The sequence below is a fragment of the Oncorhynchus tshawytscha genome, linkage group LG30, assembly GCF_018296145.1.
Source record: "Oncorhynchus tshawytscha isolate Ot180627B linkage group LG30, Otsh_v2.0, whole genome shotgun sequence".
In the NCBI taxonomy this organism is placed as follows: Eukaryota; Metazoa; Chordata; class Actinopteri; order Salmoniformes; family Salmonidae; genus Oncorhynchus; species Oncorhynchus tshawytscha.
The window spans coordinates 8,269,221-8,290,117 of NC_056458.1; the positions used below are offsets into that span (position 1 = coordinate 8,269,221).

Consider the following 20,897-nt stretch of genomic DNA (forward strand, 5'->3'; position numbering starts at 1 on the left):
GGCTATATATAGGGGGTACCGGTATCGAGTCAATGTGTGGGGGTAGAAGTTAATTGAGGTAATATGTACATGTCGGTAGGCGTAAAGTGACTATGCATAATTAATAAACAGCGAGTAGCAGCAGCGTAAAAAAGGGGCTCAATGTAAATAGTCTGTGTAGCCATTTGATTAACTGTTCAGCAGTCTTATGGCTTGGGGGGTAGACACCGCCTGGTATAGAGGTCCTGGATGGTAGGAAGCTTGGCCCCAGTGATGTACTGGGCTGTACGCACTACCTGGGGCGCAACTTTGATTTTAGAACTGGGGGGCATGGACTTATTTTGGCGGGGGGTCCTCCCATTTTTGGGGGCATCTAAAGCTAATTTCCTGCATTTCTACACAATCTAATATAACCCTTCCAGTCATCTATTTAGAACAACAAAAAGTAAGCAAAAAGGGCCGCAGTCATCAAGCTAAGTAAAAGATCCTTATTAAATATGTGTAAGTGATTGATAAGACTGAACTATATTTTTGTTTAAAGTAATTTATATCATAGGCCTAATAGTACTGTAGAGCTCTTTTTACTTGCAAACAATATAGTTGGGTCACCCTGTCCTGCCCCTATCCTGTCCTGTCCTCGGCCCTGCAGCATCCCAACCCAACACACCCCACTCAGCTTTAGGATCTTTGTGAAACATTCGTTATTGGTTTCATGGGGTTTAGGCCAAGGCTGGAGTGACAACCAGCAGTACGGTAGACCCCCGGGGCCAGGACTGAGCAGCCCAGCAGCTAGGGATTGCCTAAATAGGTATCTCCCCTGACGTGGGCATGTTTTCAATACAGACTGCTTTTGTCGTATAAGGCATCCGTACCTTTTGAAATGTGTACATTATACCCTTAATCTTGAAATAAATCGAGTGATGCATAACTTGACATTTCTTCCATCCATTGTGGGAGGATAACCAACCTTCCAATTAATGGCACTCAATTTCTTAGTCTCTATAAATGCTTGGTTACACAGTTTCTTCTGATAAGTCTCCAGTAACAACATTTCCAAGCAAACAAAAACAGGGAGAATGGAAAATCTGTAGAGATGCTGAGATAAAATAACATACTCTGCCAAAATTCAGCCAGCCTTCACAAGACCATAACATATGCAAATATGTCTCCTTTTGTGTTTTACACCTCCAGCAGAAGAATACCATTTCTGAGTGCATGATATTCAGTTTCACTGGCATATAGTACGTTCTATGGATGGTCTTAAACTGCTGTAATTTATGTCTGAGGTGATATGAACGTGACAGGACATTTAACATATCTGTAGCCATCCATTCATCATCATCAATAGCGTCTCCCAGGTCTTCCTTGTGTTTTTGTTGTACATATTTTGTGTCATTGGGAAAATCCTCTGTCAACCCTTGATGCAGTTTGGAAATAAACTTTAGAGGTTTGTCAGACTGGCTTAAAAATAGTTTCAATCTTTAAAGCTTCTTGCTGGTCCCGTGTTTGCTGCACATAGAGTAAAGTGTTGTATCAGCAAAAGTTCACCTCTATGCCGTCACAGACTGGCTTCACTGGCTGCCTGACCCTGACGAGACCCCTGTCACAGACTGGTCTTCCCTGGCTCCATGACCCTGAAGAGACCACTGTCACCATCTGATCCTGCTCAGATGAGACATGACAAAGAATTACCTTGGTGTACATTTATACATTATGTTATCCATGAATAGAATCAATGGAATCATTCATTCATTGAAATGACCATTAATCCCAGATCCCAGACTGTTAATCCCAGATCCCAGATCACTGATTGTTAAAATATACTGCAAAATACACCTGAGCTCCGTAGACTGGTCTTCCCTGCAGGAACAGCTGTCACCTTCTGATCCTGCTAAGACATGATGAGCACTCACTGACATTGCACCATTACAGTGAAGGCTGTAGAGCTGTTTATACCAGTTCAGTGTGAAAACTAGAATACCTAATCAGTTGTACAACTGAATGCATTCAACTGACATGTGTCTTCTGTATTTAACCCAACCTCAGCAAGGTGTGGGGGGCTGCCATAATCAACATCCACATTTTCAGCACCCAGGGAACAGTGGGTTAACTGCCTTGCTCAGTACAACAGATTTTTACCTTGTCAGCTCGGGGATTCAATCCAGCAACCATTCAGTTACTGGCCCAATGCTCTAACCACTAGGCTACCAATTAGCTAGGGAAACTGACAGATCAATAACATTACATGGCTATACTGAGTAATAAAAACTTACATTGTGCTTAAAAAACGTAAGAATATCAGTCTTGGTTTCATGGTTTGGTTCAGGTCTATTGTGGTTGAGGCAAAAATAATAGCTAAAGTTAGGGATCTAGCTAACATTAGCAAACTTTTGGCTAGCTCTAGCTAATGGTACATCATCAAATTTACTCATGTTGAAATGGGACAAAACAAAGGCATTTCCATACACTTAACAGCTGTTAGATACTGCTACCTGACAGATAGCTAGAGGCTAGCTAGAGCTGAACTGGCTGTGGTAGCTACTAGCTAGCTAACTAGTTGCTAGTAGCTAGTTCATTCACTTCAGTCAAGAGGGGATGAAGCATTAGCTAACGTTGCATGTCAGTTACACTAATAGCTCAGCACTGGGAATAAATACTTTTTTTCTGTCAGCAGTTACCTTGCCAGCTAGATCAGTCAACAAAAGACTAGCCAGTTTCTGCTCTACTTACTTTTACAACTCAGAGAAAAAAGCACAACACAGACAGCAGCTGCCTCGGTTCATCTCTCCCGTGCTGGTCCTATACACCAGCCTTTCAGAAGCTTTGCCTTCACACAGCCTGGCCGCACTGCTCTATGGTGTCCATGTGGTCCTAAATTCTGCCTGCTGAAACCGGAAAACTGCCTACCAGCTCTGAAGCGTCCACATGGTCCTAAACCACACCGGTGCTGTGTTGTACATCACAGTGCAATTATAAAACTGGGGGGGGGGACAAATATGCAATTTCTCTGTGGCGCCTTGCGGTTGGATACCAAGCAATTGCCATACCAAGCGGTGATGCAACCAGGATGCTCTCGATGGTGCAGCTATAGAACTTTTTGAGGATCTGAGGACCCATGCCAAATCTTTGTCTCTCTTTTCAGTCTCTCTTCACGATTGTCTTGGTGTGTTTACGCCATGATAGTTTGTTAGTGATGTGGAAAGCCAAGGAACTTCAAGCTCTCGACCCCCTCCATTACAACGCCGTCAATGTGAATGGTGGCGAGCTCGGCCCCGCTTTTCCTGTAGTCCACGATATGCTGGGGAAAATAAATAGCCACTCTAAAACACAATGCCCCAGTTGGCATGCTGACTGCAGGAATGTCCACCAGAGCTGTTGCCAGAAAATGGAATGTTACTTTCTTTACAAGGACTAAAATGTACTTTTTGGTCCACCAGCCACTGTGGCAGGTAGATGAAAATATCTACCAGCCACTGATTTTTTGGCCAGACAATATATTTTGTTTGCCATAATTACATAAAAAACAAATGGATGACCATGCTTTGTAATGTTTCTAAAACAAATGTATTAATAATATGGTATATTTCTCAATTTCATTTAATATTTTGTGACCAATCTTTTAACCAAAATATCAGATGAGACAATGCTCAGCTGCCCCTTTAAGGATGGGAGGTTACTGTGGTAATGAGGCCACTCAAGGCTGTCATGTGTATGTGTGAGATTTGGGATCTCTTCGCTATCAGCTGAAGCAGCAGACTCATGCTAATGTTGAAAAACCGCTGAGCTTGTGAACAAAACCATGTAAATAGCCAAGAAACACTAGGACAGCACCTCACTTTGTACACTTTTGAGTAAATAAGACCAACACATTTATGCCTGTGCGTAGCACCTGCAAAAATGAATCTATCAGCACTTGACTCAGAGCGCACAGCTCTCCTGCCAGGCAGTGTAGCTGCTTGATGTGGGATATAGGATCCATATTTCTTTGTGTGATTAGAAGCTATGAAACAAAACAGCAGACATACTTTGAAAACCGCTACTGCAGCATTCTTCTACAATAAATTGCAACTCGCACATGCTCATACTTGACTTGACTATTTTTATTTGTAAATGTAATGCACTATAGAGCCCTGCAAATTGACCACCTGCCAACAAGGCTGGTGAAATAGACCTTCTTACCCACCAGTACCTAAATCTAGGTATTTGGAGGTTGTTCATTTTATGCCCTGTTTCTCTACCATAAGCCACCTCCAACGTCAAGCCTGGACTTGAACCTGATCGAACATCTGTGAAGCGATGCTCCCCATCCAACCTGACAGCGCTTGAGTGGATTGGCATAGAAGAATGGGAGAAACTCCCCAAATACAGGTGTGCTGTAATCGCTGCCAAAGGTGCTTCAACAAAGTACTGAGTAAATGGTCTGAATACTTGTGTAAATGTAATATTTCAGTTCTGTTTTTAAGAAATTAGCAAAAATGTTTAAAAACCTGTTTTCGCTTTGTTATCATGGGTTATTGTGTGTAGATCAGTGACACAAAATCTCAATTGATTCCATTTGAAATTTGGGCTGTAACACAACAAAATCTGGAAAAAGGTGTGAATAGTTTCTAAAAGCACTGTATGACATCATTAGAATTATACCTTAATAAAAAGCCATGGAAATGTGATAGAGCATGATGAGTTTGCCACTTGTGAAGAAAATTAAGACGTTTATTTTCTCAAGACAAGTGGAGAGCGCATGAATGACAAGGGCAGCTGGAGCGCATCTGACTGGTAGGGCTAAGCAAGAATAGTCATTGGAAATGGTAAAAAACATCTATTACAATCCAATTAAAGTGAGATGAGAAAATTACATTTAATATAGCTATAATGTGATCCATTTTAGTCCAATGAATATTGTAATGCAACATATTGTGGTTGAGCAACATTGCAATATTAACGCATGGTTCATTTTCATACATTTTGAACCTATAGCATTAATTATTCAAATCAACACAAACAAAAGTATGGCTGATAGTACATTTGTTGAAAGTAACAAGCATTACAAACCATGCAATACTCTACCATCAGCATAATGCAACAGGAAACAGGATTTGTTGAACCAGGCAATGTTTTTCTACTCCTCAATTTTCCTGTGTTGGTGATCACGTGCCCACTGGAGGCACTTCTTCTTGATTTTAGCTGGTAGGATCCCGGTGTGGTCGTCTGTTGCAATAGCCCATCCAACAAGGACTGATGAGTTGTGCATTTCGAGGTGCGGTTCTGCACACAACTGTTGTACTGCGCCATTATTTGCCTGTTTGTGGCCCACCTGTTAGCTTGACGATTCTTGCCATTCTCCTTCAACCTCTCTTATCAATGAGCTGTTATCGGCCACAGGACTGCCGCTGACTGGATGTTTTTTGTTTGTCGTACCATTCTCGAACGTTCATGAGATACTGGAACCGGAGCACCTGGCACCGACGATCATACCCCGCTCAAAGCCTGTCACTCGTTTTGCCCATTCCCATTGAACAGTAACTGAATGCCTGTCTGCCTGCTTTATATAGCAAGCCACGGCCACGTGACTCACTGTCTGTAGGAGTGAACCATTTTTGTGAGTGGTGGGTGTACCTAATAAACTGACCACTGAGTGTATATAAAACAAAGGAAAATCATGTCTTTGACTGCACTGGGCCTTTAGGCCAGCAGCTAGTTACTTGAAATGAGACATATAACCATGCCCCAAAAAATATGCAAAATTGTAATTTACTGACAGAGAGAGAGCTTGACTAACCTGTACCCCCACACATTGACTCGGTACCTGTACCCCCTGTATATAGCCTCGTTATTGTTATTTTATTGTGTTACTTTTTATTATTTTTTACTTTAGTTTATTTGGTAAATATTTTCTTAACTCTTTCTTGAACTGCATTGTTGGTTAAGCGCTTGTAAATAAGCATTTCACGGTAAGGTCTATACCTGTGTTATTCGGCGCATGTGACAAATAACATTTGATTTGATTTAATGAAACACTAGGTTCCTGAGAAGGCAAACCAACATTTTACAGTAGCTAGCTAGGCTAGTTAAACTGTAACATTGGCTAGCTTTCAATACATTGGCTAAGTGACCTCTCGGAAGATTTGCCTGAGCAGACAGTGTTGAAATATATTTTTTAAGTGTGCAAGGATTTACAGTGCCAACAAATGTTATAGTCATCATAAGAATGTTTTACTGTCATATACAAAAAAATCTGCTCATCTTTCGACTGGGATCGATCAACTTCGGCCCACCACCTAGTGCGGATATAGCCTGAATGGGCGGCAGATGGCCTAGCAGTTAGAGCATTGGGCTAGTAACCAAAAGGTTGCTAGTTCGAATTCCTGAGCAGATAAGGTGAACAATCTGTCGTTGAGCAAGACACTTAACCCTAATATAAAATCGTTTTCACCGCCATTTCTCGCATAATTTCTTTTCTTTAACAATATAACTTCTAAATGCCACATGATGCCCAACCCCATTCCTCAGCTGCTAACTAAAACTGTGGTGGGGTGGTTGCTTTGTTGTTGTTTGAACTGCAGATTGACCCTTTAGTGATGATTTATCTCACTTAGCAGGTAAGCACACTGCTGTGAGGACCAGAATGATAACTCTGGAGGAGGTGACTCCCATTAGGAAGTACAGATGGACTACCTTGGACATCCTCTCTTTCCTTCAACCCTGTCAGTGAGAGCTGAGCCAGTGCCTCAAACACTGGGACATTTAACATTAAATGAGCGTCTAGGTGTGTCTCTGGATGTATAGGAATTCCTTGGCTACTGGAGACTGGACCCTGTTTGCAGCCCTGGAGGTTCAATGAGCTGGTGGGTTAGAGAAGGAGGTGGATCCAGAGACAGTTTTACCACCTAACAAGACACTGGCAGCCATAATGGGGGTGTTCCTGTGTTTCCTCTAGCCTGACAGGATCCTCCTCTTTCATCTCTTATCTGGGAATACACTTTGTATGCAAAAGTATGTAGACACCCCTTCTAATGAGTGGATTCGGCTATTTCAGCCACACCTGTTGCTGACAGGCGTATAAAAATCGAGGACACAGACATGCAATCTCCATAGACAAAAAATGGCAGTAGAACTGTTCAGTGACTTTCAACGTGGCACCGTCATAGGATGCCATCTTTCCAACAAGTAAGTTGGTCAAATTTCTGCCCAGCTTGAGCTGTCCCGGTCAACTGTAAGGGCTGTGAAGTGGAAATGTCTAGGAGCAACAATGGCTCAGACGAGAAATGGTAAGCCACACAAGCTCACAGAACGGGACCACTGAGTGTTGAAACACATAGCGTGTAAAAATCATCTGTTCTCGGCATTCACTACTGAGTTCCAAACTGCCTCTGGAAGCAAGGTCAGCACAATAACTGTTCGTCGGAAGCTTCATGAAATGGGTTTCCAAGGCCTAGCAGCCGCACACAAGACTAAGATTGCCAAGCATCGGCTGGAGTGGTGTAAAGCTTGCCGCCATTAGACTCTGGAGCAGTGGAAATGCGTTCTCTGGAGTGATGAATCACACTTCACCATCTGGCAGTCCAACAGACAAATATGGGTTTGGCGGATGCCAGGAGAACGCTACCTGCTCGAATGCATAGTGCCAACTGTAAAGTTTGGTGGAGGAGGAATAATGGTCTGAGGCTGTTTTTCATGGTTCGGGCTATGCCCTTTTAGTTCCAGTGAAGGGAAATCTTAATGCTACAGCACACAATGACATTCTAGACGATTCCGTGCTTCCAACTATGTGGCAACAGTTTGGGAAGGCCCTTTCCTGTTTCAGCATTACACTGCCCCTGTGCACAAAGCGAGGTCCATACAGAAATGGTTTGTCGAGATCGGTGTGGAAGAACTTGACTGGCCTGCACAGAGCCCTGACCTCAACCCCATCGACCACCTTTGGGATGAATTGGAATGCCGACTGCAAGCCAGGCCTAATGCCCGACCTCACTAATGCTCTTGTGGCTGAATGGAAGCAAGTCCCCGCAGCAATGTTCCAACAAGCAGGGTCCACATACTTTTGGTCACATAGTGTATGATTTTCAGATTGAATCAGGCATGACTCAAGTGAAACCTGCTGAAGATCGAAGTGTGAAAAACTACAGCAATTCACTATGTGTAACATGAAAGGGTGGCCATCAGAAATGAAGATCCCATATGGGCTAATTATGACATGATGCCAGTGATGTAAAAAAAAAGATTTGAAACCAAAATAGGAACATCTAGCATCTCTATGCCCATCAATGATCGAAAACAACCATCATCAGCCTGAAACCTCCAAGGAAATGCTGTCATTGAGGACTGAGAGTAGGCGACCCATCCATTATGGTCAAAGTATGAGTCTCATCATACTGACAATTCCCAGTCAGACCCGGGATCTCATTGAAATACAACAAGAACCCTCATTACCAATGCCAGGTACAGCTATAAAACATCTACATCAAACATCTACATTAAACATCAACCATCTACTGAAACAGAAATGCGGAATAACTGCCAACCACGTGGTAAATCCATTGCTTCACATAAACAGGACCAATATCAGTCATGGAATGTTACGGTTTCATAGACAAAAGCACATCAGTGGCTTAAAATGTCCTGAGTGTGGAAAGTGTTTAAATATTAAACGTGACTTAAGTGTTCGTATGAAGATACATTCTGAGGAAAGGCATTTCCCTTGTGAGGGAAAGCTTATGGCACCGCAGGTCTCCGCAACGTACACATGTCCGTAAGTCACGGTATTAAGAGAGACCATCTGTCTAAAGTGTGGCAAGGGTTTTAGGCAAATAACCTTTCGGGAATGTCACAAACATTCACATAGGAAACAGACCTTATCAGTGCAGACTACCTTCAAGACACCCACGGTGCTGTCTTCGCACGAGACTATTCATACGGGTGAGAAGCCCTTTCTTTGCCTGTCCTCAGTGTGGAAGGCACTTCCGCCTCAAAAGGAAATGTCACTAACCACATGGCCACACTCTACCACCAAAGACCCACTACACAGGAAGTCAAGGAAAAGCTAATCTAAGAGGAAAAGGGAGCAGTCAGACTCTGAATTGACCTCAGACTCCCTGTCAGACATACACTCCTAATCTGACTCCACACCTAAAACTCCCACCAAACAGACCAGGAGTAAAGGAAAACTCGAAGCAGGTGGACTACTAAGGATGATTGGAACATGTTAGTGTTTTAATGTTCTGATGTTCTAAGGATCTGCTCTGATGTGAATATTTGTTTTACACGTAGGCCTTATTGTGACTTGTCTATTTTTTCCTGTGAAACATAGACAATGCTCCTCTATTTTGAATGCAGTTTAAAAAAATATTTTTCTATTTCGTTTTAACCTAATTTTCTCAGTAAACCATGCAGACACCTTAAAATGTGTTTGCTTACTTTGGTCCCCATTAGGTTTCACCCATAGCATAGGCCTACTGTGAGTCCACAACACTGTTGATACAAAAAAAATGACTGGATTGGTTTAACCAGTGTATGTTTTTGTGTTAACAACATGAGTCTTTCTCTTTTGTTCATAAATTAACCTTTTAATTGTATTTTAACATTAAAATTGATTAAAAAGTGTCTTTCAATGTGCTTTTTGCTCTGCTTACAAACTCTGTATTAAACTGACCATTTTTGACATCAGGCCACACACAACTAAGCCTACCTACCTACCTACCTTATTCCTAACTATGTTTCTGTTGAGGAACGCCAGAGAAAAAAAGCATTTACTGGGTCAGCACAGTTCCATTTTCGTCCCTACTCAGCCCCTAGGAACATAAAGAGATTTCTGAGATCCCTTTTATTTTCCTAGCCCAGCCCCTGCCTCCTACCTGCTTTTAGGCCTTTAGGCCCTAGCCACCCTACAACTTTGATGTGCGGATCTGAAATAATTGGACCTTCCCACTAGGCACAGATGTTAATTCAATGTCCACGTTGGTTCAGTGTACTTTCATTGAAATTACATGGAAACAACGTTGATTCAACCAGTGAGTGCCCAGTGGGTTCTTGATATCTGGACGCATGACTTGGGGAAATGGCTCGATCCCAAATAAGGACACGGACATTGCTGATTACAACATCTCAGGTGTGACTGAAAGGTGGAGGGGTGGCTACATATGTGAAATCAACTCTTGTGGTTATAGATGTGGCCATAAGACAAAATAAATTATCCGTTGCACTGCCGGATGCTGTTTGTACTATTTGTAAGTATGTAAAACCTTTTCTGTCATCTGAATTAGTCATTTTAGGGGATTTTAATTTAGATCGGCTTACCCCGGCATCAGACCATTTTAATAATATTTGTCTTGACTTTAACCAGGCTCAACTAAGCCTGTTACCACTCCTATTTGCCACATCTTCAATTTAAGCCTACTTAGCGAGCGTGTGCCCTCAGGCCTTGAGGGAAGCTAAAGTCATTCCGCTACCCAAGAATAAATAGTAAAGCCCCCTTTACTGGCTCAAATAGCTGACCAATCAGCCTGTTACCAACCCTTTGAAAACAAATTGACAACAGAATTTCAGCATGCTTATATGTAAGGACACTCAACAAGCACAGCATTTACACAAATGACTGATGATTGGCTGAGAGAAATTTATGATAAAATGATTGTGGGGTCTGTCTTGTCAGACTTTATTTCAGCTTTTGACATTATTGATCATAGCAGCTGGAAAAACCTTTGTGTTATGGCTTTACACCCCCTGCTATCATGTGAATAAAGAGTTACTTGAGGGTGTTCTTTGATGGAAGCCTCTCAAACTATAATCCAGTTAGAATCAGGAATTCCCCAGGGTAGCTGTTTAAGTCCCTTGCTTTTTTCAATTTTTACTAACGACATGCCACTGACTTTGAGTAAAGCCAGAGTTTCTATGTATGCGGATTACTCAATACTATACACGTCAGCTACTACAGCGGCTGAAATGACAGCAACACTCAACAAAGAGCTGCAGTTAGTTTCAGAGTAGGTGGCAAGGAATAAGTTAGCCTTAAATATGTATAAAACTAAAAGCATTGTATTTGTAACAAAACACTCACTAAACCCTAAACCTCAACTAAATCTTAAATAATAATAAATAAATAACGTGGAAATTGAGTAAGTTGAGATGACTAAACTGCTTGGAGTAACACTAGATTGTAAACTGTCATGGTCAAAACATATTGATGCAGTAGTAGCTAAGATGTGGAGAAGTCTGTCCATAATAAAGCGATGCGCTGCCTTCTTAACAACACTATCAACAAGGCAGGTCCTACAGGCCCTAGTTTTGTCGGACCTTGACTACTGTTCAGTTGTGTGGTCAGGTGCCATGAAAAAATACTTCGGAAAATTGCAATTGGCTCAGCACCAGGCAGCAAGGCTGGCCCTTGGATATACACAGAGAGCTAATATTAATAATATGCATGTCAGTCTCTCCTGGCTGAAAGTGGAGGAGAGATTGACTTTATCACTACTTTTATTTATGAGAGGTATTGACATATTGAATGCACCGAGCTGTCTGTCTCAACTACTGGCACACAGCTCGGACACCCATGCATACCACACAAGACATGCCACAAGAGGTCTCTTCACAGTCCCCAAATCCAGAACAGACTATGGGAGGTGCACAGTATTACATAGATCCATGACCACATGGAACTCTATTCCACATCAGGTAACTAACACAAGCAGTAAAATTAGATTTTTTAAAAACAGGTAAAAAAAACACCTTGTGGAACAGCGGGGACTGTGAAGCAACACAAACATTGGCACAGACACATGCACACACACACATACACACGGATTTAGTACTGTAGATATGTGGTAGTGGTGGAGTAGGGGCCTGAGGGCACACAGTGTGTTGTGAAATCTGTGAATGTATTGTAATGTTTTAAAATTGTATAAGCTGCCTTAATTGTTCTGGACCCCAGGAAGAGTACTGGGGATCGATAATAAATACAAATACAAAACTGATTGCAAAACCCACACTGATAAATGTTAAGAATCCAGCAAACTCCTCACTGACAGGCATAATTCTGACAAATAGCCCCCACAAGTACTTGTCCAGTGGTGTCTTTGCCAATGCTCTAAGTAATCACTGTCTCAATGAATGTATTAGAGATACCAAACAGATTAGCACTGATCCTTGTGTCATTTATTTGTTTTATTCCCTACAAGCTTTTCTCGTTGATATATATTACTCTGACCTTTCCTCCATCGGCTGCATACCTGAATCAGCTCTAGATTTGGTCTAATCTATTTCTCTTTCTCTCGCAGACAAACACCTCCCTCTAAACAAATCCTTTGGTCTCTTTAGAACTTTGAGATCCTGTTATGACGAGAAATCAGGCCTCGGTCAAGGCTGTAAAAACGGACTCTGTAGCTGATTAGCAGTTTTTAATGCAATTGAGAAATAGATACACTCCTTCGGGTCAAGAAAGCTAAATCTAGCTACTTTCTAAGTTCTATTTCAGACTCTGCTGGTGATAAGTCTAAAGTTCTGAAAAAAAGTTAATGCACTGAAAGCGTGGAAATTCCTCTCCTTTCCTGCCTAAGCAAGTTGTGTCATACTCTGGCATCATTACTGAGAAAAATTAGGTAAGTGTTGCTTTTAATCAGCATTTTATCTCAACAGGCTTTTTGAAAGAAATGGTAGTTTAATTTACCCTGGTCAGCCAGTCTACTGACTGCCCCTCTCCCAGCCTCTGGTTAGCTCAATGAGAGTTCTGTCAACTTCTGTTGAATCTTTATTTTCATTTCAACAACTTTATATTTGTGATGTTCTAGACGCCTTGCGCAAGATTGATGAGGAAATAAATCCACTGGGGCTGAGTTGCTTGATCCTTTCTTACTGTAGCTTTCTGCTCCTCTGATCGCAGAATCTTTCACACATATATTTAACCTTACAATTGATTCTGGTTCCATCCTCAGGGTCTGGAAAGTAGCCTATATACTCCCTCTTCACAAAGGTGGTGAGCCGTGAGACTCAACTTAGATCCTTTTTAACTAGGAAATGTATTCTAAATGTACACTAGTCAGGTTTCAGACCAGGTCATAACATCATCTCTGCTACTTCTTTGGTTTTCAATGATTTTCTCAATCCTTTTTTCTTAATTTAAGATTTTATTTATGATTTTTTTTTACAATACAAAACATACACATACAAACGACAACATACAGACACAAACAAACATCACCCCAGTCCAGACTCACTTGCTCACACCCCCATCTCCAGCACCCATATTACTCTCTGTCACATGGCCTCAAACTGCACCATTTTGTTTCTCAGTCACCCATGCACTTTCAACATTTAGACAATAAAGCATTTGACCTTTCCATTGTGTTAACGATGGAGGATTGGTTGATTTCCAGTTTTTAAGTATACATTTTTTCCAAATGATTGATGAGAAAAGTATTGTCCAGCCCACCGATATCTCAGTATACCCTCATATTCCATGTCTTGAAATGATGTTCTTATTTGATTGGATAAGAAGAAACACTGTCTGGACAGTTTTATTGACCTGTCTAAAGCCTTCGATACTGTGGATCACTCAGTAATTATTCAGAGGCTTTGACTAATTGGTCTGGACCAGGCTATGTGTAGCTGGTTTGAAAATGATTTAAAAGACAGAACACAGTGTGTACCCACTGGGCACAGATGTCAATTCAACATCAATTCCACGTTGGTTCAATGTCATTTCATTCAAAAGACTTGGAAACAACGATGATTCTACCAGTGTTTCCACTTAGTTAGGTACATCTGTTTTTAGTTGTTTTCCGCCTCATATGGAATAATCTCCAAAACTCCTTAAAGGGGCAATCTGGAGTTGCTACATCCATTTTTGGATTTATGGATGAATTATATATAGGCCTAACCATTGATCCTTTAAGAATATAACTTATCAATGCCCCAATGAGCTTAGTTCAACTGTAGTATCAAAACCCAAAATATAAAGTATTTTTTTCTCCAATGCTTGTCAACAAAGTAAATGTAAACAAACAGGCTGGGCAGAGATGCACTTTTTTAAATTTTTCTATAGGAAGGCCTAAAGGTTTTTAGGCAAAATAACCCACATTTAAAACGGAAAGCTCCTTGAACATGCATGGGAATATGACAGGCCTATTGGGCCAAAATCAATTATTGCATATTGTGTAGATAATAGAACAAAAATGAACAAAACGTTTAAGAGATCTAATTTTTAGTTTATAAATAGTTTGCTACAACGACACACTTAGTTATTTATCCACCTCAGTCCTTTCTTTTAGGGTGTGCACATAATAAGTACACCGTCATGCTTTCGGGATATGTGTCTTTTCAGATTCCACAATGAGTCTTTAGTTGTGGACACTACATCACCTCTCTTGCTCTTGGTCCTCATCTTTGTAAGTCACCTTGATTTTGCACCTGTGTGTTTTATCAGTTTCTTTATGAAAATAGTTAGTGAACTACATGACAGTAGCTAAAGCAAGGGGCTATAGCAGCACACAAGATGACTACAAATGCATGCTGGGCCGGGCATGCCCTGAGCTAGTGAAGTGAGCACTACTGGAGCTAATAATTGGAGCGGGTGAGAAAGCCAACGCTCCAGCCTTTGGGAATCCTACTCTGTGCTCCAGTCAAATTGGGCACGCTCCACTCCAGCTCTGCTCACATATTATAGTTGGAGGTGACTTATGGTAGAGAAATTAACATTAATGCTCTGGTGGACATTCCTGCAGTCAGCATGCCAATTGCATGCTCCCTCAAAACTTGAGACATCTGTGGCATTGGGTTGTGTGATAAAACTACACATTTTAGAGTGGCCTTTTATTGTCCCCATCACAAGGTGCACCTGTGTAATGATCATGCTGTTTAATTAGCTTCTTGATATGCCACACCTGTCAGGTGGATGGATTATCTTGGCACAGGAGAAATGCTCACTAACAGGGATAAGCTTTTTGTGCATATGGAACATTTCTGTGATATTATATTTCTGCTCATGAAACATGGGTTCAACACTTTACATGTTGCGTTTATATTTTTGCTCAGTATAGATAGCCTATGTATAGTATGGGCTCCTGAGTGGCGCAGCAGTCTAAGGCACTGCATCTCAGTGCTAAAGGCGTCACTACAGACTCTGGTTTGATTCCAGGCTGTATCACAACCAGCTGTGATTGGCGAGTCCCATAGGAGGGTGCACAATTGGCCCAGCAATGTCTGTGTTAGGGTTTGGCCGGGGTAGGCCGTCATTGTAAAATAATAATTTGTTCTTAACTGACTAGTTAAATAAAGGTTAAAAATAATAAATAGTGTAATTGTTGTTTATTTAGGTGTTCATGCATGTCTCATTTGCGAAAGAGACCGTGGTCTCTGCTGAAAAAAAAAATACATATACAAAATATATTATAACGTCTATTCACGAAGCTGTTTGATGCGTGCTCCCCGACGCTCCGAACGCTGCCTCAAGTGCTCCGTCTCAACGAAAATACGCCTTGGGTGCATACAATGTTCGAAACTTTTGGAACTGACTTTCATATCAGCGAGAAATGCAGGGGTGTATTCATTACGGAAACCATGTACCGTTTAATAACCAAACGGTATAAACGGGACGAAACGGGGAGGGACCTACTATAGAAATAAGAATATTCGTATTTATAGTATTCTTATTTCTATGGGACCTACCTTATATTTGTCTAATAGAAACTCTCGTTTGCGTTTTCCGTTTGGAGTAAACGGTTTCTGTTCAAAACGTTTTGCAACAGACGAAACGTTTTGCAACATAATCTGCATAATGACTACACCCCAGTACGTCATTCATGTGCGACGGTGAAACGCCCCTACTCTACCTAGAAAATGGACGTCGAGTCGCTTTAGGCATTGCGACGAGGATCACTATATTTTATATAACAGTGCAAGTTTACCCCAGACACGCTTTTAATATAACGTTATAGTAATAACAAACTTATGTTGCTGATTTTTCCAGAACATTTTTATTCATCACTGTCAGTATATTTAGCTTTCTAGCTAGCATTACGGAGTCAATTGACGTTAGCTTGCCTGCTAACGTAGCTAGCCAGCTAACGTTATTTATTTTTTCCGCTTTAACTAACGTCAGTGAGCTAGCTAGCTAACTTGTCAATAACTAAGTTGACGCATTGTCATCACTATGATCGTAACAGGTAGGTAGCACTGCTTAAGGCTAGCTACTTCTCTTTCACGTTAGACTAACTAATAGCCAGTTCAAAGAATTTGCTAGCTACCGAAGTTGCGTTATTCTCAGGCGGCGCTAGCTGGTCACCGTAATAACTACCTAGCTATGGCATCCAGGCGAGGAAATTGTAATAGCGGCGTGGATTCTCCGTTGAGTATCAATAGCACAGCCAGTGGTCCTAATCGTAAACAAAGTATAATCAACACCCCAAACAGATCTGGGACTACTCCTTGTTATGATCGTAAAGTAGGGAAGGCTGAGTATGGGCACCAAGCATGCCAGGGCAACATGACCGTATCCTCACTGAAGACACGTCTAGCCCCGACCATTCAAACCACGTTAACCGCTGCTGTAGATACCCTCTTGGGCGAGGTAGTACTTGTACTCAACGAGACCCAACAAGAGCTGGTTAACAAGGAGCAGGAGAACGAAAGACTCAAAGTGGAATTGAGGACGTTACAGGAATGCCTTAGCAGCGCCCAAAAGTTAATCGACCAGTTGCAAATTCCTTTCCCCGGTGCACAGACCATGGGTCAGTCGGTTTTCGCCCCGTCTCTCACATCTATTGGCTCTATGACCACAGCTATGGACAGGGACCGCCAGAGCAATCGTAATGTGAACGGTGCGGACGGCCGGTGTGTTTCCGGGGTCGACCTAGAGATGGGTGGCTCTCTCAGTGAGTCTCTGCATGGTTATAACTCCAGGGATGACTATAAAATGTGTCAGCTCTCAATCCAATCAGATGGCTCTGTGACCAACCATTCTATGGACTCCTATGCTGCCAACACACCTAACATCTGCTCTGACCCCAGCCGGCCAGGTAAATTATTCCTATTTGTCATAAGGCAATCCAATGTTTATATGTTGATATAAAGAGGGAGAATATCATTACCAATTTGTTGTAGCTCATTTGGAATTAATGAAACATCCGATGTCTATGTGCTTCTGACATCCCTTTCTGTTATTTTGTACTAAACAGATGAGAGGCGGCAGCAGCAGGGGACCCAAGCAGTAGGACCAAGGTTTGAGATCAAAGAAGAGCAAGGTCCTGGTCCAAGTTCAGGTCCAGGGCAGACCTGCAGTAGAGGAGCAGGGCTGAGGAGTGCCGGGGGTGCTGGTGGTGGTGAGCAGACTGCCCCGAATGTGGATGATCTGGGATACATCCATGTGGTGGAGCAGGAGGGGTCATCACGCTCCAGCAGCTACTCTCTCCGCCAACCAAAACCCCTGCGGCCACCTGCTGCTACCTTTGGTCCGGCTCAGGTGGGACTGGCAGGACAGAAAGTGGCGTTGAGGTCCCCTGGAGCAGTAGGAAGTGGCAGCATGTCCCCAGGTAGGGCAGGAGGGACAGCAGGACCATCCACCTCTCCAGGAGACCCAGACGCAGATCGCCCCCACCATTGTCTGGAGTGTGGGAAGACCTTCCGCCTCATCTCCAGCCTGAAGAAGCACATCCGCATCCACACGGGAGAGAAGCCCTACCCATGTGGGGTGTGTGGCCGACGCTTCCGGGAGTCGGGGGCCCTGAAAACCCACCTTCGCATTCACACCGGCGAGAAGCCCTACTCCTGCTCTGATTGCCCTAAAATCTTCCGCCACCTAGACGGCCTGCGGAAGCACCAGCGCACCCACACTGGTGACAAGCCCTACGTGTGTGCCATCTGTGGCAAGCGTCTGAGCCGACTGCAGCACCTGAAGCACCACCAGCGCATCCACACCGGAGAGAAACCCTGCAGCTGCCCCTTCTGCAACCGCACCTTCAAGGAGCCTGCGGCGCTGCGCAAGCATGTCCGCACTCACCGTGAGGAGTCTGGCAACATGGAGGCAGGCGTGGGAGACGACCCAGACCCAGAATCCCTGGACAACATCAACAGCCTCCACCCTGCTGCCCCCTCCCCTCAGATGAGGTTTGATGAGTGGGGAGCCGAAGGGGATGATGTGGACTGTGTGTAGGATGGTCTCATCCTTCTGTCTACTGCCTACAGCATTAGAACGCGACCTTGAAAGAGTCTTCCTATTCCATTACTGTACTGTGTGAGAAAGCCTCCATTCCATTCCTGAGAAACAGGCTATCTACCTACATACTTAGTGTTGTCCAGTGACCTAGGTAGCCTATTGTTTTCAGAGACACTTAATTTGCCTGTCTGACCCTCTGCCACATCTATCATTTAGTGCTTTATAATCTTAGAAATGTGAAAGTATTTTATACAATATGAAATGTACCTATGTATCATGTCCCCCTTTCTCTCGTTGCTAATTACCTTCCTATACAACTCCCAACAACCTACCTAAACTGTGTTCGAATACTCATACTAAACATACTATTTGTGACATAAATTGAGTATGTATTATGCTTATTGTTATAGGTATGGCTATAATTCGTATGCCTAAAGTTCCCAAATGTCGTACTACATTTGCCAAAATATGAAGTATACAAGCTGTGGACACTATTTCCATGCTTATAGGGCCCATAATGCAATTTTTCAGGAAATGGGTGTGGCTTCACTTATTTTCACCTTTATTTAACTATGCAATTCAGTTAAGAACAAATTCTTATTTACAATGACGGCCTAGGAACAGTGGTTTAACTGCTTTGTTCAGGGGCAGAACGACAGATTTTTACCTTGTCAGCTCGGGGATTCGATCTTGCAACCTTTCGCAACCGTTACTAGTCCAACGCTCTAACCACTAGGCTTCCTGCCGCCCCAGATTTGAAAACATTGTGGAAAATATGCAGCCAAGTACAACGAAAGCGGATTCAAATTCATTGCTTTAACTTATTATGACAAATGTTAAGAAAATGTTGTCCAATGTAATAAAGTAATGACTTTTCAAATAAGTTACGTTATATTGGCTGACAATTTGTTAGCTACGCTAGCCTTACAAACCGCATAGCATTACAGCAGTTGATTGAATGTTCCACTATGTTAGCTACCTACCTTATGTTAGTTGACTAATAATATAGCAAACTTGCCAGTATATTAACAATATGTTATCTAACTACCCAACGTTTATTGACTTGATTATTCACGTCATTCTTAGCATAGCTAAGTGGTAGTCGTTGTGCGTTCTCAATGGACATTGTTAATGAAGTCTTAAGATGTCAAGTTAGCAATTTGTTATGCTAGCCAGCAGCAACCTCCGGTAGACAGGAGAAGCGCTAGTATGCTCAACTGAAAGGATACCGTTCGTTTACAGTATACTAAAATGAACTTCTAGTATGTAGTGTACAGTATATTAGTATGGGTATTCGAACACAGCTTTAGTGTATAACAGCCATGTGGCTGCTGGAAATACAAGTCCTTTAAGGTGCTCGTCGTGTGTATTTTGAGACGGAATGGAGTTATATGCAACCGGCAGGGAGCCTAGTGGTTAGAGCGTTGGGCCACCGAAAGGTTGCTGGATCAAATCCCTGAGCTGACAAGGTAAAAAGAAAATCTGTTGTTCTGCCCGCTGTTCCCCGGTAGGCCTTCATTGTAAATAAGCATTTGTTCTTAACTGACTTGCCTGGTTAAATCAAATGTTAAAAAACATGTCCCAGTTAACTACTATTAGTGTCATGGTGACGTTAAACTGAGGTTCATCATTGTGACTTTACCATAAACAACTGCAACTTCAGAGAGAGTGGAAAGCCTTACTAACACCTACCCCACACATACTGATAAACAACTGCATATATGTACCAGCTGGGAAATCCCTCCTCTTTCATGCAACGTGATGGCTGTGTCCTACTCTCTTTGTCAGAAGTTGCTGCTTATAGTCATGTCATATTGCTGAATGTTCCTTTAACTATTAATGCCACTATGTAATGTAAATATGTAATCACTTGCAGTTGTTCCCAATTCTTTCTGGTATTGATTGGCCCATTCAGATAGAAAAGGGGAACCATCTTTATCTGAAGGGGTGTCTGTCTGATCAGAGAACACCTAGTTTCAGCCTTTTAAAGCTGTCAATCTCTTTCCCAGTATATGATCCTTGTGAACCAGACTTGGTCCATCTGCCATTATGGAAAATGTACATTACCATTGAAAATATTCTTTAAAATGCAACGCTGGAGTTACATCCAGCATGCGTAGTGGGTTCTCTGGACCCAAGGTAACAGGGTCATGTACCGCATTCAGTGGTTATTTTTGCACGTCAATATTGAACAAATTGTTATATTTTTCTTCCTGCTAAGAATTTGGTATGAAATGTTAAAGAACATGATTTTGTTATTACTTGTCCTCCTGTGTTTGAAATGTATTTTGACCCATCTGATGCGTAACGTTACTTTTGTCTTAATGTTGCCTATTAAAGGGTTTTGTTGATATTGCCACCTTTTTAGTCATTGTATGTAATCAATAAGAGAATATGTATTGATCTCGCTGTGAGGGCTTGAGCTTTGCAATATACTCTGTTTTCCACAATGTTTATGAGGATTAGTGGTGGAACAACTTCAAGTCAACAGTGGAGCTCGGGCACATTAAATGTAAGATGTTCCTGGTTAACAGAGGCAGAGTTGAACTCAGCGTCCCGTGGTCTCTCTGGTGTGGTCAGACGGGTGTTGTGGTGGTGCCGGCGGCCCTGTATTTCTGATCCACTCTCGTTTTCCACACATGCAACCAAAGTGGTGACCCTGCTCCCCTCCCTGACGGATATGACCGGGCCGACACACCCTCACCCACAGACTACTTACAATGACACACACACACAGCCCCTCTTCCCTATGGCTTGATTATATTGATGGTCTCATGCACAC

General features: G+C 42.4%; 1 protein-coding gene and 1 long non-coding RNA gene across 2 annotated transcripts; one reads left to right on the forward strand and one right to left on the reverse strand.

Annotated features, from left to right (window-relative positions):
- Positions 1-210: 210 nt before the first annotated feature.
- LOC112228850 lies at positions 211-2,838 on the reverse strand. The gene is made up of 3 exons (XR_002950093.2): positions 2,710-2,838; positions 1,816-1,867; positions 211-1,641 (listed from the first exon to the last, which is right to left on the reverse strand). It is a non-coding gene; the product is annotated as an uncharacterized LOC112228850 (long non-coding RNA).
- A 12,942-nt stretch (positions 2,839-15,780) lies between these two features.
- LOC112228849 (zinc finger protein GLI4) lies at positions 15,781-20,471 on the forward strand. The gene is made up of 2 exons (XM_024394542.2): positions 15,781-16,979; positions 17,139-20,471. The coding sequence occupies exons 1-2, from the start codon at positions 16,265-16,267 to the stop codon at positions 18,110-18,112; spliced, it is 1,689 nt and encodes a 562-aa protein (XP_024250310.1). The 5' UTR covers positions 15,781-16,264; the 3' UTR covers positions 18,113-20,471.
- Positions 20,472-20,897: the final 426 nt, after the last annotated feature.

Coding starts and splice junctions, on each gene's coding strand:
- LOC112228849 (XM_024394542.2), top strand. CDS start 16,265: ATGGCATCCAGGCGAGGAAATTGTAATAGCGGCGTGGATTCTCCGTTG. Junction 16,980..17,138: donor CTCTGACCCCAGCCGGCCAG/GTAAATTATTCC, acceptor TGTACTAAACAG/ATGAGAGGCGGCAGCAGCAG.